We start from the raw sequence: 24248 nt of genomic DNA, 5'->3' as shown, positions 1-24248 counted from the left end.
TAAGCTATGTAGCTAAATACTGCATGTCAATTACCTCCCCGAGTGGGTGTAACCCACACACCCCACCAATCTTCATATTTTTTAAAATTAAATAATGCATCGTTTGTATCAAAAAGACTTCTTAGAACCGTAATTCTTCTTAAGGAATGACTAAATCGTTTTCAAATCAGTAAAATCGCTTTATTTTATGTTTGCGCCGGAACTTACGCCTACCCATGAGTAGACGTAAAATTTTGGCCTAACTTTAGTCCGGTGTAAAGATACGCTGTTAAATGAAACGCAAATCTTCGTGCTAGTCCCGACTTTACACCGGCGTAGCGCTACGACTGGGCGTGCGACCTTTGATGAAACGGGCCCCAGGTGACCTAAAAAATATATGTTTAGTGATGAAAATTATTCTATCAGTGTGAATTGACTGTAAAATGTCCAAACAATATCTGTAATTTGTTGATAGACATAATGAATTGAACTACAAATAGTATCAACATTTTCTGCAATTTATTTTTAGTAAAGATAGATGAAGTGAAGTTCATTGATAATCAGTTAAGATAGATGAAGATCATTGATAATTATAAAACAGTTTTGTTGCACTCCTGACTGCAGTAAAATGTATGAGGCGCCGTTTTGGTATTTACTGTCATAAAGTGATATCACTATTTGAATAGGTGATATCTACGGAAGCGTATTAGTGCCATTTTGACACTTTTTATTTTTTAAATTTCTACACTTTAATCTGTAAAATTTACACTTTAATCTGTAAATTTTACACTTTAATCTATAAAATTTACACTTTAATCTGTAAATTTTACACTTTAATCTGTAAAATTTACACTTTAGTGTGTAAAATTTACACATTGATCTGTAAAATTTAAACTTTAAAGTGCAAAATTTACACATTAATCTGTAAAATTTACACTTTAAAGTGTAAAATTTACACTTTAATCTGTAAATTTTACACTTTAATCCGTAAAATTTACACTTTAATCTGTAATTTTTATACTTTAATCTGTAAATTTTACACATTAAACTGTAAATTGTACACATTAATCTGTAAAATTTACACTTTAATCTGTAAATTTTACACATTAAAGTGTAAAATTTACACTTTAATCTGAAAAACTTAATATACTGTAATCTGTTATAATCGAACGGTCGTTTTTTATGGTGTTATACCTATGACATTTGAAAAATAGTATAAATCTGAGATGTTCACAAGTGTTTGCATCAAAAGTTTACACATGTATATATGATAAGTAAGGATGGGCGATTTGCTCATTGGCCTCGTAACTGTTTCCAGGAAAATATCGGGAATCTGTTTTCAATCCAGTATATTTCTTTAGTTATATAATAAAGATTGACGAACAGAAAAAAATATATATATCAAATATGTTTGTCTTCTCATGTGCAGTTCAGATAGCTATTGCAAGTTTATGGGTCTATGATCATGATGTAAAATATAACATTTAATATTACGGTGATTTTAGAACGTAACAATAAAGAAACATCATTGAATTAAAGGATATTAATTTCTATGTTGTTCCAAAATTAATATAAAATCATATAGTTTAATTATTTACATGTATATACTTTAATAATTAATATATTAATTGGTTATTTAAAAATTTTCAATTCAGAAAGTAATTCAATTGGTGACCGTAATAAATGTTGAATGTAATTCAATTAATGCTATCAATAATTGAACTGCCGAGCGCATCAAATGAATTTGCCTATAAAGATGTCAGTATCATATTCATTGAGATACGTGTGTTTGCTTTGCTCTTCACTTCCACTGAATTCATAATACTTTCAAATATTCTATGAAAGTCTCACTAATATCAGTGATACTAGATTGCTTATTATTTATATTATATCAATATATATAACATCTGATAAGTAATTATTTTCCACGTTTATTGTTAAATAAGAAATCAAAATTAAATTTTATCACGCAGGATTCATGGTCTGTTGGCTTTAAGGCGTGTTATTTTAAAAGATGTATGAGGTTGCCAATTTGATTATGTGAATTAAACAGATAAAAGTGTAAATTATACAGATTAAAGTGTAAAATTTACAGATTAAAGTGTAAAATTTACACTTTAATGTGTAAAATTTACAGATTAAAGTGTAAAATTTACAGATTAAAGTGTAAATTTTACAGATTAAAGTGTAAAATTTACAGTTTAAAGTGTAAATTTTACAGATTAAAGTGTAAAATTTACACATTAAAGTGTAAATTTTACACATTAAAGTGTAAATTTTACAGATTAATGTGTAAAATTTACAGATTTAAGTGTAAAATTTACAGATTAAAGTGTGGAAAATGAAAAACAAAAAAGTGTCCACGTGGCACTAATACACTTCCGTAGATATCACCTATTCAATAAGTGATATCACCTATTCGAATAAGTGAATAAAAATGTAACATAAAACCATATAACACTGGTGGCACACTGTATAATCAGCCACTGTCTTGTAAATGTGTATACCATAGAGAAATCATCATTGCCTTTATGAGCCCTTTTATCATTCAAAGAAAACTTAATGTTTCTATCCCATCCACTTCAATATCAGACAATGCTGACTATGGTTGACCTCAAGTCACAAATACAGTGTACCAAGATTACAGATTTAAATGAAGACTGTGCATATCACAATGGAGCATTGCTATATGTGTTTTAATTAGTAACTGTACAACATTTATAGAAAAATTTCATTTTTGAATTTTCATTCAGTCATATCTTTTCACTTTAGAAAGACTATATCTTCATCAAAAAACATTTCTATATTATCAAGGCAAGAATTGAACATATGCTGATCAAAACGAAGACTTTGAAGTTATTTTTAAAGAGATTATCTTCATTGTTATCTTACATTGTATATTTATTGGTCAGGTAGAAGATTAAATAACTAGGTTTATAAAGAATGAACTGTCCCAAATAAGGTTATATTACAGTATATCTTGAGCATTTACATGTATAAAATTGTATATAGATTATATATAAAATTATAAATATATAAATTTATATAAAATTTGGAACCTTTGTATTTCCCTACACTAGCCACAGGGGTGACAACTTTATACATTTATTCACTCGGTTCCAAGGCAACATGCATTTTTTCAGACCCAAAAACCAAACTGTTTGCCTGGGGCTGTTAAGCCAAAGACAAACAGTTTGGTTTAAGGGGTCAACAAAACACATTTTGCCTCTGAGAACAGTCAATAAATGTTTTGTTATACCTCTTACTTTTTTATTTTGACATACAATAATAATAATAATCTTTATTCAGATGTAGGCAATGTACATGAGCATTGTGGTATATGATTAATATACATATTTAGAAAAAAGGTGGACATAATTTATGAAATGAATTTTAAAACATTAATTTCATAAGAAATATGTTGTAATTATAAATCAAATAAATAAATATAAATATATATATAAATTGTATATGCCTAAACCCAAGGATAGCCCATGAAAGCCAATATGGCTTATTTTCAATGGGTTCCTTTTGGTAACTTATAAATTACTGGAATAATGACACACACAATATACTTACTATAAACAAAATGATATAAAATTGCAAACACACTTTTCCAATGAAAAAGCATCTAAAATTGAAATAATTTAGTAAAATGTAGAAGATTTTCATTGTGTAAAAAGAAAAAACAGTTGGTTAATATCTCTAATAGTATAAAAATTCATCTTTAGACATTTTTACAAGTCTCTCTATTAAATGTTTCTTGACCTCTTTTTTAAATGATGCTTTATTGGAAATAGATTTTATCTGATCAGGTAGAGAGTTCCAGTCTTTAATTCCATTGTAAAACAAGAGACCCAGGGGCCACATCGCTCACCTGAGAATTTAACACTGTCAATTCTGTAGCTATCAAATGCCAATGAATGCAAATAAGACATAATGATCTCATGGACAGGTCCAATATCTCAGACAGTGGTCTAACATCAATTTTTTTTTTGGACCACTCAGTAAAACATTCAATTTTTTGGATTTTTTTTTTATAGTATAGATTTCTATAAGAAACAATTTTTAAAGGTATAACAAAAACAAAAGTTATAATGTTTGTATAGTATTTGACATCAAAGTACAGACTTTGTGCTCTGGAAAAGAAATTTTATGGAAATCTACATATTAAATTTGTACAATAGGCGTTCCTATTGTGACCCCAGTGGGTCATGAAGAGTAATTAATCCTTTGTCTCAGGTGAGCTAAAAAGTCAAAGAATACTTGGGCAACTATATGACAAATCTAAACATTTTTTCAAAAGTCTAACATTACTTTCAGTGCTTCTCTTTCACACATTGTTTTTTCCATATAAATACAGAAAAAACTTGTATATAAAGAACTCTGTTGTAAAGAAATTGTAGTTTTAATGGAAGTTAAAACTCATTCAAGTCCAACGTTGTTTTAACATTTTTTCACATGGATATAAGAAAGTTCAAATGTAAGGAATTAAAAAATGAGGTTTCCAAATACTTTCCTTATAAGCAGGTTTTACAATACATGTACTAGTAAAAGTTTGAATACAGTATTAATCAATTCACATAGAATTATGTTAAACTCTTAATAGTGCATAAATTTGTACAGTTTCTGTGAAGGATAAAATACAATTAATGGTACACTTTTGTGATTGATGATCAAAATAGCATTGTTATGATTTTTGTCACAAAACAGAAAAAAGATACAATAAAAATATCTCAGTGTTTACGTACATCTACCAGATAATTTTTGTGCCTTTCAAAGAGGCATGCAAATTTGGGGTTTTCCACTTAAAAAGAGGCAAGGGATTGTAATTATACTTTAAAGAGGAAAAGTATTAGGCACTTCAGTGATAACATTTTCTGAGGTTTTGATTGAATGTTGAAATTTGTGACAAATGGACAACCATTGTAATCACTGATTCCAAATACAGTAACCTACTGATCTTGCACCTATACATGTACATAATGAAAGATTATTTGAATGAGAACTTAAGAGACCAGGCCCACAAACAAGGCATTTCCAGAACATTGTGGGGTGGAATTGTAACCTTGATACCTGAGCCATTATTTTCCCAAGTCAAAGTCTTGTTACTTCCAACCAAGGCTACATTTGAAAGAGTAGCCCCACTAACAGAGCCAAGAATTAACTCATTATCTACTGGCCAATCCATGAAAAAACCATATGCAGCCTTTTTGTCTGCTTTTGGTGCAGTATACCTGAAATAAAGTGTAAATGATAAATATGTGTAATGACCTACAGCAAAAGATAGCCTTTAATACCAAAATTTGATTTATTCTTTATCATTATTGTACAGAAGAAGAAAAAGGATAAGCAGCAGCATATATCTTACCACACTTTTGGAGTAATAGTGTCATTCTGGTGTATCCAGGCCTTGCTAGCATAAATGCCTTCACCATTGACCTTCAACCATGACCCTAACTGACTGAATCGCTCCTCATAAATTGGTGAAAATGTGCCATATGGAGTTGGTCCAACATTAATTAAAATATTTCCTCCATAGCTGTAACCAATTATGTAAGAGATCTATAATTTAAAATCTATGTACAAATATTTCCTTACCAATCATAGTATTTTTCAATTATTATTCCGGGATGCTGTTGTCGTATACATTATAAGCACAATAAGAGACCAACTGACCCCAATTTCTGCTGTTCTTGTATTTTTCCTCAATATTCTTCTAAACAATTTAACCCCATATTATGATCCCACCCTACCCCCTTGGGCAATGATTTGAACAAACTTATATCTGCACTACTTGAGGATAAAATATGAATAATCATGCCATGATAGTTCTTGTATGGTGGCATATTTCTGCCCCTTGTGTGCAAGTTATTTTTCTATCAAATATGTCGACATGCAAGATAAATATGTTGATATGCAAGATAGTTATGTGAACATGCAACTTAACTATGTTGACATGCAAGAAAATTGCAATCAAATAAAAAATTATAAAAAATCTTCAAAAATCTCAAATATTGCCTACATGTGACATCCAACATGCTAGATGCTACTTATTTATGTTAACATGCGAGATAAATATGTTGATATGCAACTTATTTATGTCAACATGCAACTTGGTTATGTTGACATGCAAGATAAAATGTTGATATGCAACTTATTTATGTCGACATGCAACTCATTTATGTCGACATGCAACTTATTTATGTCGACATGTGAGATAAATATGTTGACATGCAACATACTTATGTCGACTTGCAACTTATTTATGTTTACATGCATTTTTCAGATACAGTTCTGCTATGACCTTAATCTTAGACCTTGAACTATTTAGACCTTGAAACATAGTTCAAGGTCACTGCACACCCTTTAAAAGAGACCTCGGACAAACAGATGGACAGAGGGACACATTAATTACTATAGGTAGCTCGCAGAGAGGGGCCCTAAAAACGTTTTATAATCTACGGTCAGGTTTCTGAATCTTTTATCTAAGGAAATCCAATTTATACTTTGTTGTCCACCTCATATTATAGAAAATAATTTAAACTGCAACATTTGCTTAAATAAATTTTCGATCATTAAAATCAACTTCAATTTTACCGACAGAAAAAAAAACAGAACCGTGCCTCATTGCACATGTCTTGGGTAGTAACGAATCTGCACGCTCGCACAAATGTTCAAATTGTGAACCAAATAATTTCTTTTGCATTTAAATTTAATCATTTAATTCAAAATCTTATCATTTTGAAAATTGTTCATATTTAAAAAAGTATATATCCAAAATGAAATCACAGATCGATTATATTCACTGTAAACTTTTTCGCCATTCCTGAGTCTTCAGACATTTACATCGATTTGTGATTTCAGTTTTGGATATTTTTTAAAATTATATATATATATCCGCTACTCAACATAACTAAGTTGCATGTCAACATATTTATCTCGCATGTCAACATAACTAAGTTGCATGTTGACATAAATAAGTAGCATGTTAACATATGTAAGTTGCATGTTGACATAAATAACTTGCATGCTAACATATTATTTCGCATGTCAACATAAACTAGTGCTAATTGTAACGGGAACCGTTACAGATGTTCCCCAAACGGCTCCCCAAATCCCTTATGATGCCCCATTTTCTACAAGCTTAAATAAATTAGAGAATACTTTTGTAATATAGATGGACACTTTATTTTTAAGGGTATTTCATTGGAAAACTACTCCGATATAGCCATATGGGTATTAGCCAATCAAATTTCAGCGCATGTGCTTGCACATGTTTTCTACATTTTTCACTTTAATTTTCTTATAGTGTCTCACAATACATACAGTTGTGTTAAATATTAAAGAATTTCATTGAAAAATAAGAGAGATGTAACCCTTTAAGTATTAGCCAATCAGAATTCAGCATACGCACATGCAGGTCCTTGCATTCAATTTTGATAGTATTATAATGTAGGAGCTCTATGTGCCTATCCATGTCATAAATTTCATCCTGTTTTGTTGAAAACCAAGGGAGTTATAGACATTTAAAGTTTCAACCAATCAGATTGCAGCACACCTGCATGCGCGTGTTTTCAAGAAATTTCCTATATAACATGTTGTAGCACCTTATAATATATACTTATATTCTAAATTTCAAAGTATTTTGTCAAAAAACAAGGAAATTATTGAGATTTTTGTATCAGCCAATCAGAGAAGAGCGCACGTGCATGCGCGTGAGTTCACGCTAATTTGACCATGTTATCTTGTCTAGACTACTAATGTATCTTTATATTTTGAGTTTCAAAGCAATTCATCAAGAAATATCAAAGTTACAGCTTCATCAAGTATATCAGTCATTTCACTCATTGCACGCGCGCGCACGTGCATGCATGTGCGCGCAAAATGACCTTCGTTCCGAACACCTACACAACATGCCTATTAACCCTAAAAAGGTTTCATGTCAATCGGATGGGTGGTTCTATGAGAACACTCCCGGACAAAAAAGTACCGGAGAAGAAAGTAGAAAAAAAGAATAATAATAATAATAATAATAATAATAATAAGAAACAGAGTAAAAACAATATGTTCCCAAACTTCGTTTGGGGAACATAATAACTTGCATGTCGACATAAATAAGTAGCATCTAGCATATTGGAAATCACATGTGGGCAATTTTTGAGATATCTTAAAGATTTTTTATAATTCTAATTTGATTGCAATTTTCTTGCATGTCAACTCATAATAGTTATGTTGCATGTTGGCATAACTATCTTGCATGTCAACATATTAATCTTGCATGTCGACATATTTGACAGAAAAATAACTTGCACACAAGGGGCAGAAATATGCCACCATATTCTTGAGAAAGAAACTTCTGAAGATTTTCTCTATATACTACTATTGGACTTTTGCGAGAAGCGCTGACTTTTACAATCGACGGCTTACTTTTACAGTAGGACAGTATATGGAAGCTCTTTTGTGATATAAATATTAAGCTTAATAGTTACTTAAACGATAATAATGGGCCATTTCAAAGCACTTATTACACTGTTTAGGAAGGGAACGGCAACCACCCTACCCTCAACCCCCTCCCCTCCCATACTGACCAACTCTTGCTTAGTTTTCCTTCCGGAATGTTTTTTCTTCCTTATTTGATTCCTTCAGAAAATGAGATTGAAAGGAGATTCTAACCCTCATGAATAAGGTAATTTAAGCAATGTTATTCTGCCTCCCATCATCTCTTATGTTAATTACATACCAGTTAATCATGTTAGTGCCCCAAACAAAATACCTATAACCACTATTAGGTTTTCTTATCTTTTATCAATTCTGTACCTCCGTACATAAGGCAGGTTTGAATGTCAAAGTAAGCCGTTGACTGTAAAAGTCAGTGCTTCTCGCAAAAGTCCATTTGCAATAAATTTAATACTCCATAAACCCCACAACTTTAATCCTGTATTGTGGCCCATCCCTATCTCTTGGGGCAACAATTTTAACAATTTTGGATCTGTATTTAATAAATGAGGATATTCACATATAAAATATGACTAATCATGGTCCTGCTGTTCTTAGTAAGATTTTTATAAATTTTTTCCAATATATCCTCATGTGAGACTTTGATCCCCAATTGTGGTCCCATTTTACCAATGGGGGTCACATTTTTTTCAATTTTGAATTTGAACTACCTTATGAAACTTGCATATTGATACAGCTAATCATGGATTTGCTGTTCCATTTGAAAGAGGGCATGGTTCCAATTATGTTATTGTTATCCTTGTCCATCCCTTATAATTATGCCTCCTACAGTTTAAGAGGTAGCAAAAAAAATCTTATTGCAAAGGATTAGCCTGTTGCTGTAAATATGCAATAAAGTTTTGATTTTGAACCCAGAGGTCTCTAAAAAGTTGTGGTTTTAAAATTGAGCTTGTCATTGAAAATCTTCCTACTTTATAAGATATAGCAAAAATTCAAATCAAAAAGTTGCACAATCACCCATGACCAATGAATATTTCATGGATTTAAATCTCTGCCACCAGGCTCCCCAGGAGCTCAAAAGGACATGGTTCCTGGTGGAAATTTCTTTTTTGGGTTTTAAGATTTCATGCTGTCATGGAATTAATGATGCTAAGTTGCAGATATACAATAATGTTTTAAATGCTACAAGTGACTTTGACCTAAAAGATGTGTGATCAGATAAAATCCTTCTATCTGAGTTGGGTGATGTAGAACTGTTCTTATCTGATGGTATTGTGTGGGTGATGTAGAACTGTTCTTATCTGATGGTATTGTGTGAGTGATGAAGAACTGTTCTTATCTGATGGTATTGTGTGAGTGATGTAGAACTGTTCTTATCTGATGGTATTGTGTGGGTGATGTAGAACTGTTCTTATCTGATGGTATTGTGTCAAAGATGTAGAACTGTTCTTATCTGATGGTATTGTGTCAAAGATGTAGAACTGTTCTTATCTGATGGTATTGTGTGGGTGATGTAGAACTGTTCTTATCTGATGGTACTGTGTGAGTGATGAAGAACTGTTCTTATCTGATGGTATTGTGTGAGTGATGTAGAACTGTTCTTATCTGATGGTATTGTGTGAGTGATGAAGAACTGTTCTTATCTGATGGTACTGAGTGGGTGATGTAGAACTGTTCTTATCTGATGGTATTGTGTGAGTGATGTAGAACTATTCTTATCTGATGGTATTGTGTGAGTGATGTAGAACTATTCTTATCTGATGGTATTGTGTCAAAGATGTAGAACTGTTCTTATCTGATGGTATTGTGTGAGTGATGTAGAACTGTTCTTATCTGATGGTATTGTGTTAGTGATGTAGAACTGTTCTTATCTGATGGTATTGTGTTAGTGATTTAGAATTGTTCTTATCTGATGGTATTGTGTGGGTGATGTAGAACTGTTCTTATCTGATGGTATTGTGTGAGTGATGTAGACCTATTCTTATCTGATGGTATTGTGTGATGGTATTGTGTGGGTGATGTAGAACTGTTCTTATCTGATGGTATTGTGTGGGTGATGTAGAACTGTTCTTATCTGATGGTACTATGTGAGTGATGTAGAACTATTCTTATCTGATGGTACTGAGTGGGTGATGTAGAACTGTTCTTATCTGATGGTATTGTGTGGGTGATGTAGAACTGTTCTTATCTGATGGTATTGTGTGAGTGATGTAGAACTATTCTTATCTGATGGCACTGAGTGGGTGATGTAGAACTGTTCTTATCTGATGGTATTGTGTGAGTGATGTAGAACTGTTCTTATCTGATGGTATTGTGTGAGTGATGTAGAACTATTCTTATCTGATGGTATTGTGTGAGTGATGTAGAACTGTTCTTATCTGATGGTATTGTGTAAGTGATGTAGAACTATTCTTATGTGATGGTATTGTGTGAGTGATGTAGAACTGTACTTATCTGATGGTATTGTGTGAGAGATGTAGAACTTTTTTGCTGATGGTATTGAGAGGATAATAAAGAAATAGTCTTACCTGATAGTATTTAGCACAAGTTCAAGTAGTTCCTCAATGGAGAGATAATCGGCTAATTTGGCATCTCTTCTGAACCCCCATGAGTAACGGTCCAAAGTCATGCAATTTTCCCATTTTCGTTTCTGTAATTTTCCTACATGAATTATAAAAATGAAGATTATTTTCTTTGCGTTTTATTTACACACTGTAAGTCAACAATTTTCACTAAAAATACTAGAATGTTAGACTTTTATATAAAATAATCACAAGTTTCAGTTAAATAACCTGGGTTGAACCGGTCATCACAGGAAAGAAATCCTCCATGTTTACATCGAGAGTCAGATCCCCAGCGATCATTAACAACTACTGTATCCTTGACAGGGCTAAAAAGAGAGTCAGTTTTACACTTAAGCATTTCTGTTTATTAAAAATATGCTTCTTTAATAAGGAATCATCCTCTGTTTTGAGAAATATTAAATAGAAGTAAAAAAACAAAAGGCCTAAAGGAAGGGCCTTAACGTTCAACTGAGTATCAAAATAACCCTGTAGGGGATCCATGGAATGCTAAACAATTATAAACATAAAAACTGAAACTCAAAATGAGAAAAAGGATGATCAATAGTTAGTCTGGTAATCAGCTACAACTCAGAAACTTGCCTGTATATACCAGTGCTATCTACACTCTATCACTACATGTATCAACAAACATATCAAGACAGTAGTACTTTAGCATATAACACAATATACATAGAGTACATGTACATCCAGCATGATCCCCACTTGCTTCACACTTGTGAAAATATAAAACAGTGAAAGAAATCTCATATCCAACTACAAAACACTGAATATCCTGTATTTCTCCTCTTACGACCAATTCTATTGATAAATCTGAATCTTCTTGAAGATTTTCCTATAAAAGTGTCATTTATTGTAGCTTTGTCTAGAGTAATATATTTCTGTTTTTCATATTTTACTTTCAAAGCCTGCTGTGGTCCGAGGAATTAATTTACCGACAAAATGAAAAATAATGCATAAGGATTAATTGTGTATTAAAACTAGAAGTATGTCAATAGGACACAAATGCCCCACCCAGAGTTTTTATTTTTGCAACATGAAAAATTTGTATTAGTGTATGAAGGTTGATGAAAATATCTTGACTTTTATACACAATAATTAGTAATTAAAGGTAAAACAAAATGGACACAGTTAGTTCATAAATTCTCACCAAATTATGTATCAGTGCATAAGATAAAAATATCCTGAATAGTTTCTTTGAAACTGAGCTAAAGGCAAAATTAAGAAAAGGACAAGGTCAGAAATTTTGAACACAGTTGAATAGTTCTCACCAATACGTATCAGTATATGTACTTTGATAAAAATATCTTGAATAGTTTCTTAAAAACTGAACTAATCGCAAAATTTAGGCATACTAAGGTCAAGGTAAAAAAAAATTTGATGCAGTCTGCATACAAAGTATCAGCATACAAGGTTTAATAAAAATATCTTGAATAGTTTCTTTGAAACTGAGGTGAACACAAATTAAGAAAAGTGAGAACAAGGTCAAAGGAAAGGTCAAGTTCCAAAAATGTTGATGCAGTTGAATAGCTCTCATCAATATGTATATATCAGCAGATAAAGTTTGATTAAATATCTTTAATAGTTCTGTTTGAAACTGAGCTAAATGCAACATGTGATGGACAGACACTGACAGATGGAAGGACAGAAGACAGACATGACAAACACTTGTATGTGAAGGGCCATATTCATGGTGGGGCATAAAAATGAGGAATTTTCCACAACATTCTTTCATACAATAAATGGAGCATTTCATGACATGTTGTGGAATATAAAAAATTTACAGTACTAGGTCTCTGGTGTTGATGTAAATTATTACTTAAGTAACTTGGTATGGTTTTTTTTACAATGTTGCACCTCAGCCAATCAAAGAGCTAAGAATCATTCAATTGTATAACACAAGTAAAATAAAATTATGTTTAGAAAACAAATACTATTAATTACAATGGCTCCACCAGAGGTACTGAAATTCAGCTTAGTTTTAAGTTGTTCAAAAGATCACTGCAGATCACTTAACATTCTTATTATCCGTTCTTGTGATTATATCTATTTTTAATGTGTATCCCTTCCTCTGTTATTATCATTTACATTTCTGTCATTTTGACCTTCCCAAAGGGTGATGGTCACAAATGACATCACTGATCAAATAGGTGGTTAAAACTGAGTTATAATCCAATATAGTTTACACTCTGTAACAATGCAATTGTTCAAGGATCAGTTTGCATATTTTATAGCCTGATGATTATAAAAAGAGAAAATAACTTTCAAAATACATATAATCTGTCTTTGTGATATTAGACATTGTCAGAATAACAAAGTTGAAATTAATTAAGGATGTGCCTCATGTCCTGTATATATTTTGGTATGAAACTATAATTTTCTCCTCAAGGCTTCCTGTAAATTCAGGTGTGAACTTCAAGAAGTTTCACAATATACTCACGAAGTCATGGAAGATGTAATTCAAAGTTTTTTCGAGTAATGGTACACTTATCAATGATAAAGAATGTGTTCTGAACACATTTGAAGGGTGATAATGCATTTTTGTTTTATCAAGTTCCTTTATTGGCTCACTGGGATGAATAATGAATATTACTTCCTGTAAAAAAGCTGTTTTGATTAGAAAAATATCCATCTATGGTGTGGATGTATTTTATTTACCTTTCATTGTATAGTCAGGCTAGAAACTGTGTGCCATTCTATGGTGTGGATGTGTTTAATTACCTTTCATTGTATAGCCAGGGCAGAAACTGTGTGCCATTCTATGGTGTGGATGTGTTTAATTACCTTTCATTGTATAGCCAGGCCAGAAACTGTGTGCCATTCTATGGTGTGGATGTGTTTAATTACCTTTCATTGTATAGCCAGGGCAGAAACTGTGTGCCATTCTTTGGTGTGATTGTGTTTAATTACCTTTCGTTGTATAGCCAGGCCAGAAACTGTGTGCCATTCTATGGTGTGGATGTGTTTAATTACCTTTCATTGTATAGCCAGGCCAGAAACTGTGTGCCATTCTATGGTGTGGATGTGTTTAATTACCTTTCATTGTATAGACAGGCCAGAAACTGTGTGCCATTCTATGGTGTGGATGTGTTTAATTACCTTTCATTGTATAGCCAGGCCAGAAACTGTGTGCCATTCTATGGTGTGGATGTGTTTAATTACCTTTCATTGTATAGCCAGGGCAGAAACTGTGTGCCATTCTTTGGTGTGGATGTGTTTAATTACCTTTCGTTGTATAGCCAGGCCAGAAACTGTGTGCCATTCTATGGTGTGGATGTGTTTAATTACCTTTCATTGTATAGCCAGGCCAGAAACTGTGTGCCATTCTATGGTGTGGATGTGTTTAATTACCTTTCATTGTATAGACAGGCCAGAAACTGTGTGCCATTCTATGGTGTGGATGTGTTTAATTACCTTTCATTGTATAGCCAGGCCAGAAACGGTGTGCCATTCTATGGTGTGGATGTGTTTAATTACCTTTCATTGTATAGCCAGGCCAGAAACGGTGTGCCATTCTATGGTGTGGATGTGTTTAATTACCTTTCATTGTATAGCCAGGCCAGAAACTGTGTGGCATTCCAATAAGTACTTAGTGCCTCCCAGTCACCATCGGACCAGACAACATCAGGGCGATACATCTCCACTATCTCATACAACTCAGCCATACCTTTCTCCTGAAAATGATAAAAAAAAATGTCAGAAATATTTGTTTATCTATATTTTGATCACAACAATCTAATCTCTTATTTAGTAAACTTTTTTCCCAAAAAGGATGCCAAATTAATATATCTGTAACATTCATGTTCTATTATATTGACAGTCTTTCCCTGAATCGTGTAGACATTAGCTCTATACCTCCACAAACTTCTGTGATATTTGTATCTACATGTGTATTGTCCTCTCGTTGACTTTAGGATCAAAGTTAAATAGTAAATGCCTCTACTTTGACAATCTTATATCTTTAACACTGTTGTTCTTATCCTTAATTTGCCACACTTCTGTGCCTTGAATTTCTTTACTTGGTTTACCTTGACAAACTTCTTGGCTCAGCATTTACTACCCTATCTCAACAAACTCTAATCCTTACCCTGACATACATGTGTATGTGAGATGTGTTGTACAGTGAAACTTTCCTTAATTTTAGGAATACATGCATCTAAATTGCTTATAAAGTGGCTTTACTTTTACAAACTTCTGAGTTGTATACAATAGATAGTTTTCAGTAGGCCTAAATCAGCAAGAGTTATTTCCCATTGGCCGCCATGTTGGAGGTCAACATGCCCATATTCCATTATTCAACCAACTTTAACTTTTTATACTGGCCATTGTGGGACTTCTGTGACATTATGGAGTTCCTTGTAAATTGGCAAATATCATCTGCAACTCTTATGAACACCAGGCATGCAGGGTCATACATGGAGGACAACTGACGGAACCATTCGAAGTGAAAACAGGAGTTTGTCAAGGATGTATACTGTCACCTTTTCTGTTTTTTCTTGCAGTAGACTGGATAATGAAATCATCTACAAACAATAGGAGAAATGGATTACAGTGGACTCCATGGTCACAGTTAGACGACCTAGACTTCGCGGATGACCTAGAACTCCTATCACATACCCAGGCACAAATGCAGGAGAAAATTACAACAGTGGCAGAAACATCAGCACAGATAGTACTCAACATCAATATTGCAAAAACAAAAATCCTAAGAGCAAACACACCATCACATGCCTCATTAAATATAGAAGGAAAGGAAATAGAGGAAGTAGAACATTTCACCTACCTTGGCAGTACAGTGGACCAACAAGGAGGAATGGAAACGGACATAAAAGCAAGAATAGGAAAGGCCAGAGTAGCATTCCTGCAACTTGGAAACATGTGGAAGATCAAGGGAATAACAATACGCACCAAAGTTAAGCTTTTTAACAGCAATGTTAAGGCAGTGCTTCTCTATGGTTCTGAGACATGGAGGATGACCGTTACCACAACAAACAGGATCCAGACATTCGTCAACTCTTGTCCGAGATGCATCCTCCGGATTAGATGGCCCGACAAAATCAGCAACATCAATTTGTGGCAAAGATCAAACCAAGCCCCTATAGAAGAAGAAATAATGCAGAGAAGGTGGAGGTGGATAGGGCATACTCTACGCAAGCCCCACAATAACATCTCAAGGCAAGCCCTATCCTGGAACCCCCAAGGAAAACGTAAGAGAGGTAGGCCAAAGAACACCTGGCGGAGAGATCTGGAGGCAGACGTTAAAAGAATGGGCAAGAACTGGAAGGAGGAAGAAAGCACTGCTCAGGATAGAGGGGCCTGGAGGAATCTTGTTAGCAGCCTATGCCCCAAAAGGGATAGCAGGCATAAGTAAGTAAGTATTGTGGGGTAGGAAGCATTGTTTTTCTGAAAAATATACATTTGTTAGTTAAAGCCTCCTTTATTTCATACTTGTTATTCTATAAAGATTTTTCACCAAATATTTCTTCTAAACACTCTTGAAATTGGTAAGACAAAGAGGAAAAATTACCAGGTTGACCACCAAGATGGCGGCTAAGGGAAATAACTCGGAGAGAAAATGTGTCATATGAAAACTATCTATAAAACATGCTTATAATGAATTGCCAGGGACAGGCAATTATGCTTCCTTATAAACGTAAAAAAGTTTTGTCTTACCTTGACAAACTTCTGAGTTGTAGTAGTTATGCCTTACCTTGACAAACTTCTGAGTTGTAGTAGTTATCCCTTACTTTGATAAACTTCTGTGTTGTAGTACTTATGCCTTACCTTGACAAACTTCTGAGTTGTGTAGTTATGCCTTACCTTGACAAACTTCTGAGATGTGTAGTTATGCCTTACCTTGACAAACTTCTGAGTTGTGTAGTTATGCCTTACCTTGACAAACTTCTGAGTTGTAGTAGTTATGCCATACCTTGACAAACTTCTGAGTTGTGTAGTTATGCCTTACCTTGACAAACTTCTGAGATGTGTAGTTATGCCTTACCTTGACAAACTTCTGAGTTGTAGTAGTTATGCCTTACCTTGACAAACTTCTATGTTGTGTAGATATGCCTTACCTTGACAAACTTCTATGTTGTGTAGTTATGCCTTACCTGACAAACTTCTGTGTTGTAGTAGTTATGCCTTACCTTGACAAACTTCTGTGTTGTAGTAGTTATCCCTTACCTTGACAAACTTCTGTGTTGTAGTAGTTATGCCTTACCTTGACAAACTTCTGAGTTGTGTAGTTGTTGGCCTTGTCCTGGAGATACAGAGGATTAAACCACTCAAACAAGGAGTGATAAATTCCAAAATGAACACCACTGCCAGCTAAGTAGGCAAATATGTATTCTGAAAAGTTTAAATTAATTTGTTCAGTTAAAAGGAACTTAGAGCCATCATGTTTCACCAGTCTGCTATATCTCTATTTATGGATAAATAACAATTTTTCCCCAAAATTTAAATACAGTAAAACATGCTCATAGCAAAAACACTAGTAATGAATTGATGCTTAGAGTGAAGTGGTTTTCATTCCCCTTGGCTTTAAATATTTGTGAACTAATGATATGAGAAATTACAGTTGAAATTTGGCATCTAATTCACCAATATCTTAAATACCATGGATATGTCAAAGTGATTTTAAAGTCCCAACTCCTTATTCTTTAAGAATTTTACCCTCGACATCTCAAATCCTTGGATATCTCAAAGTTTTTTCTTGGCCCCCTCAAGTTAGAGATAACAAGGTTTGACTGCATGTTTCTAATGAAGTAAAATAGTCCATCCCTGGCACTTTGTTATAAGTGTGTTTTACTACTGTAACAGATCTTTGCTTAAATAGGTGCCCCTCTTAATAAAGAAGTGATATTTGTATAATTAACAACATAACATTTATATGTTTGGCCAAGCCACATAATTTGGTGAAATGTGGGAAAATGTAACTTTACAGTTCAATATAATTTTTTAAAAGTTTCAGAAATATTATGAAGTTTTGTTATTGTAAAGGTTCTTGGAAGATTTTCAGGTGTCAAAACTTAAATGTGAAATCAGATTTGACTTTGATTGTCCAAGTGATCTATGCTGATACAATTTTATTTCTGACCCTAAAATCTCAAAATCTACTTTGATTATCCAATCATAAATTTTAAAATTACTTATTTTCTGTATAATTTAAGAATTCCAATAATTGAATGATCTTTGTGTGACTTTTATAATGTCTAATGATGCTGTTCACTTCTTCTAAATCCAATTTTGTGAAAATATTAGCTAAAACTACTTTTGCTACAGGTAATTTTTATTTGAACAATACAAGGATTTTCATCATTTGATATCTGTTCAAAACCTCTGGCAATGTATGCTGATTTTTTGTCTGAGGACAACTGATGGTACTATAATTGTAAATCAAGAATGTCTTGAAAAATTATCAGTGGGAAAGGTACATTATAAGATACATGTACATGTACGTTGTATGACCTTAACGGATATAACGAATAACCTTTATAACAAAGCAAAATTGGCCATCCCTGGCACCTCGATATAAGCGTGTTTCACTGGTATAAATATATATATATATATGTTCACACACACACACACAAAGTCTCATTTATGATAAAAAATATACATTACTGATGAGGTCTTGGTTAGGTCCCACATCTACAGAGTTCCAGTTGAAAGAGTATTTAGAAGGATACATGGTGAACCCCTCATGGTGTTTTGTACTCAGTACAACATACCTAAGTAAAAAAGAAAATTCAAAACTGACCTTCTAGGCAAACACAAAAAAAATGTTTTTAGATGATATGGCCAGGTTGAAGAAGTAAGGCAGAAGCATGCCCTGCAAATTATCTACCTATTCAAACTTTAAGGTCAAAGTCAACAACCTTGGATTTCAAATATTAAAGCTAATCTATAAATGAAACTAAAGGCCTTTGAATCTTGATGGTGAATGAGCATCACAAGTTTCTCAGGCTATGACAGTTTCCCTTTACATGTCCATTTCATAGGTGAAATGTATTTTCAATATATGACCACTGAAGCACTACCCTGGGGCCTGAACATGGACTCAGGAGTCATGCAAACAGTTTGTCCACTAGGATTACTTGAGTGAAAAAGTATATTTTTCAAGGTGTAACTAGTTTTTAATATTTGACCAATTTCACCCTGGGTCATGGACCTTGGACCACAGATTTTCATAACAAAGGCAGAGGGCTACTGGCTTGATATAATGATTATCATACAACTAGTTTTCCTGCTAAATAAATGTATATTGGAATAAAGAAAAAGATTTTTGAAGTTCGATGGTTTGGGTCCTATCCCAGCAATCCCAGGACCATGAAATTCACAATGTATTTGTTTTATTTTGTCCAGTGATACTCTAAACGAAAATTGATTGAGTGAGATACAGTTATTTGGACATTAGTTTTATTAGAGGATCATTACCGATACACATTGTAATGAAATTTAATCTTATTTTTAGAGCACATTTTTACAACAACTCTTAAACTAACAAAAGCTTTAAGATTTAATTGCCTAGATGGCCGAGTGGTCTAGTGCACTGTTCCTGTACTGCTAGATACAGATTCTGTAGGTCGAGAGTTCAACCCCGGGCTGGGGCAGAAGTGGGTATCCTTATAAAAGTGAATTTCTTTGTGCTCTCTATATTAATATTTCTTCACTTAGGGCAGTTATGTCAGTTTAATTAAGAGTTGTTGTAAAAATGTGCTTTATAAATAAGATTAAATTTCATTACAATGTGTATCGATAACGATCCTCTGATAACTGTATCCACTTACATTCTCAATGACTGTGTAGTGTAGGGCGGCGCCATGAGAATTCCATTGGCATCAAAAGCAAGTTTTTAGACTTGCCTAGATGGCCAAGCGGTCAAGCGCGCTGTTCGTGTACTGCTAGGAGACAGATTCTGTAGGTTGAGAGTTCAACCCTGGGCTGGGGCGGAAGTGGGTATCCTTATAAAAGTGAATTCCTTTGTGCTTTCTACATATATATATATATATATATACATATATATATATATATATATATATATATATATATATATATATATATATATATATAATTGATATATATGTGTAATTGGTAAACAATACATTCTAACTGTTACATCAAGTTGTCTGTTGGCATATTTTGATAGTATGGAATCAGAGTAGTTGGTGGGAGAAGAGGTCCACATGAGGTTCTACTGATATTTCCTACTCTATTATTAAATTTAGATTTTTCAGGATAATAAAACTATTATGGACTGTTGAGATGGGAGACATCACAGATTATCAGGTCTGAGTAGGGTTGTCATCCTCAGGCACAAGTGCCCTCAGGCCTCAGGTGCATGACAACCCTACTCAGAGACAGACCTGATAATTTGTGATGTTTCCCTTCTAGACAGTCCATAACTGTATTATCACCTTTAACATAAAACATGTTTTACTGATTATTGTAATTATGTACTTCAATTTAGTTATTTCATGTATATATACTTACTTCACTCCCGAATGTTCTATGATATTGACCCATTTCAAAGGATCATAAAATTCAGCCTTAAATTGCTTTGCAAAATCAGCATAGGTAAAGGTCGGTGGGTAATTTTTCTCCATAAAGGTGACAGTATCAGGGTCTGGTTTGGGACCCTTCCAATTGTACCAGAACCACTCATTCCTGTAGCTGGGGACAGAGTACACCCCCCAGTTAATAAACATTCCTATTTTAGCATCGTCATACCAATCAGGTAGAGGGCGCGAGTCGATTGAGGCCCAGTTAGGTTCATATTTGACGCAGAGCGAAACTGACCATGATAAAATGAAAATACAAAATAAAGATGCAATGGAATGCATTTTACACAAAACCGAAAATAGCGGTCAGCAGTTTCTCACATGATCCTCTGATCCTCGAGCCCGATCTAATTAGGGATACTTAAAAAAAAATACTGATCAGAACTACATGTCCTATCGGCCGCTTATCTTGTAAATTAATAGTAATAACTTTGAAAAGCTACTTTACACATAAATATGTTTTTTTTTCTTAGTCAAACCAGAAATATATGATGCAAAAACTCCAGCTAGATTATTATAAATACTAAAACGGCTCTTGCTAGCCGAGCCATTCCCTTTCTATTGGGTAGAGTTTATTGCCTGACTGGTTAAGTAATAGACTCTTCCTTTCTATTGCTTGCTAATACAAGGAATACAAATGTATTACATTATTGACCTTTTTTCACATTTAAATTGATGCTTAGTTACACAAAGAATGTGTCTATATATGATTTTTATCGTTAACATTACATGTTTATTGCCTTAAAAAATTGTAACATGCAGTTGTAATTATTGAAAAAGTAGATATGTTCTCGGTTTTATAGTTATAGTGTTTCAATAAAGATTTCAAAAGCAGTTTACATGACATTGTACATACACGTTGTAATTAGATAATAACCTTGGAAAATGTTTTACATTAATTCTAATCTTCTAGATAAATAGCAATTTAATACAGAATCAAATAATGAAGCATTTTGGGGAACATGTTTTTTATTTGCTTATTATCAGATTTGAAAATCTTGTTAAAATAAAAAGTAAATAATTTCTTTCAAATGAAAATAATGTCTGTTTTGTTTTTTTACCAAATTGATCAAATTAGACTCCACATTCCTTTGACAAATGTGTTTGAGCTGCTTCGTAATTGTTTCTAGCTAATAAGATTTGATTTGTGTTATCTTAATTATGTTATGTTTTATTTCTTTTTATTAAAATTTTGGTCCATCAACTTCACGTAAATATCTTAGTGTAAATTTAGCTTTCTAACATGTAATAGTTTTTTAAAATAAATTCTGTTCATGCTATTCACATGAATGAGATGGCATGAATACCAAATAGGTCTGCTAATAACAGGGAGCAATTGGTACCCATGGAAATTCTGACAGTTTGTTAGAAGACATAGTCTCCAAAAACTACATAGATATTGTCAATCAGAGACTCAAGCATTTTTTGATATCAGCTTCGGAGAAGTTGTGTGTACAATCAGAATGTTTATTAACAAAACATTTTTGCAAATGACCAATGACAAGGTAAATATTTTTACGAGTTCCATTTTTATTGAAAAAGCTGTCTACGATGCCAAAAAGTCTGGACTTCAATTTTTCGTGGGGGAATGGTTGTATAAAATATTGAGAAGTCTTACGTTTTGATGTTTTTGATTTTGGTAAAATTTTGTGATTTCAAATTTTCTCTAAGTTCCTTGGAGTTTTTATTATCTCCGCGTTATTCACGCTGATTTACACCACTTCTCCAATATATTATTGTACAGTACTCCTGAAGTTTCTCCTCCACTGCTGTTAATATTTTTGTGAGGAGTAGAGAGAGGCTTGGTAGAACATCTACTCGAACCCGCTATGTATCTTTGTAAGGATTTTTAAGTTTAGGAATCCAGTATAGGTATGATAATTCAAACTCATTTTGATTTTTTTTAAAGAATTTCCTACATAGAAAGGGAACTATGGGTACAAATTGGAGTACCACTCTCAGAATTAAATCTCAGTTCCTCTAAATATGCAACGCAATAAATAATTTACATTTTACGAGTTGACAAATCACATGTACTGTAAGTCAACGAATTACAATGTTTCTTATTGACATAGTTTTCTTTTACATTTTGCACAGGATAGTTAATTAAGATAAACGAGTTCCGATAGTACACAACTAACAATCTACATAATATTATTTTAAAAGCTTTAAACATGTGTTTCAGAAATTACAGAGTTGAACCCTTTGGCTTTACACAATTCAAATATAAAAGTCAAAAGCCATCTACGACTATTGATTTTGCATGTAATCGGTGATTGTTCGTTTTGCAACGGAGTATGTTGGTTTTGCAATTGAATCTCTTGATTTCATTGGTTTTGTATTTACAATTTAATTGTCTGTTTTGCATTGTCTTTTTTTACCCTTTCTACTGCCCATACACATGCATCAATACTAAGATACTGAGACAGAATCAGAATTCAACTTAATTATACTTTTAATCAAATAAAAAAAAATCCTTTCAGTGCTGGTTTTTTAGCTCACCTGAGGCCGAAGGCTCACGTGAGTTTTTCTGATCAAAGCCCGATGTCTGTCTGTCGTCTTTAAACTTTTCACATTTTCGACTTCTCAAGAACCACTGGACCAATTTCAACCAAACTTGCCACAAAGCATCCTTAGATAAAGGAGATTCAAGTTTCTTCAAATGAAGGGCCACACCTTTTTTCAAGGGCAGATAGTTAAGAATTCGTGAAAATTTCGTGGCATCTAATTCATTTAAAAATTTTCTTCCCAAGAAGTGAAGAACCACTGGGCAAAAAAAGATGAAACTTATGTAAAAGCTTCATTACATATTCTAGATTCAAATTTATTCATATCATAACTCCGGGGGTAGGGCGAGGCCACAAGAGGGGGTCTAAGTTTTACATAGGAATATACAGGAAATGTCTTTAAAAATCTTCTTCTTGAGAACAGCAAAGCCATTATTAGTCATATTTATAAAGAAGGTATTGTAAGATTAAACTTTTCAATACTGAACTGATTTCTGTTTTTTCCTAGCCAATGTGCTCAAGTGAGCTATGTGGCCCATGGGCCCCTTGTTACGTTGTGCAATAAAAAATCAAGAAAAGGAAACAAATACATTGCTTACCAAATTTATTACTGACAAGTAAACAATACATGTACATATATAACCAGTCTTAAAATCAAACAAAGCAGTTACATAAACTGTTATTTAAACTAAATTGTACACATTTTAAGAGGCTTTGAGAGTCACCTGAGTACCACGAGTTTCTCTGTCTTGACCAACTCAGCCCCTACAGGAAATGGAACTTCAACTCGTGCCACATGAATTTGGTGAGAATTCTATGTTCAGTTTCATATTCAGGAAGCTTGTCTCCTAACTTAAGTTATAATGCATTTTAAATACATGTATATGACCAATTTAACCCAGCCTTGTGACTGCATGAACTCTATACCCAGGGGACATGAGTTTATAATTTTTTTTATATAGGGTTTCATTGTACATGTAATCATGCAAACAGTTTTGCTCACTAGATGTCCATAAGTAAAGATGACTTCAATTTATATGTGACCCCCATGCATCCCGAGACCTGAACCATAGCTGGGTCATGGAGAAATGGATTTCACAACTTTGGTAAAGGTCTGACTAAAATAATTATGCAGTTTACAGACTAGATATCCTGGAATAAAG

The 24248-nt window shown here is 33.2% G+C and overlaps 1 protein-coding gene across 1 annotated transcript; it reads right to left on the bottom strand.

Annotated features, from left to right (window-relative positions):
• Positions 1-3265: 3265 nt before the first annotated feature.
• On the bottom strand, positions 3266-20882 carry LOC133195803 (alpha-L-fucosidase-like). The gene is made up of 8 exons (XM_061331751.1): positions 20511-20882; positions 18642-18748; positions 17242-17369; positions 14562-14695; positions 11232-11329; positions 10968-11100; positions 5351-5521; positions 3266-5216 (listed from the first exon to the last, which is right to left on the bottom strand). Exons 1-8 carry the CDS (start codon positions 20858-20860, stop codon positions 4973-4975), a joined length of 1365 nt encoding a protein of 454 aa, XP_061187735.1. The 5' UTR covers positions 20861-20882; the 3' UTR covers positions 3266-4972.
• Positions 20883-24248: the final 3366 nt, after the last annotated feature.

The sequence above is a fragment of the Saccostrea echinata genome, unplaced genomic scaffold, assembly GCF_033153115.1.
Source record: "Saccostrea echinata isolate AGI-Se365-2 ecotype Australia unplaced genomic scaffold, CSIRO_AGI_Sech_v1 ptg000029l, whole genome shotgun sequence".
In the NCBI taxonomy this organism is placed as follows: domain Eukaryota; kingdom Metazoa; phylum Mollusca; class Bivalvia; order Ostreida; family Ostreidae; genus Saccostrea; species Saccostrea echinata.
The sequence above is the reverse complement of the archived record's forward strand: the minus strand, read 5'-3'. Positions and strand labels throughout refer to the sequence as shown.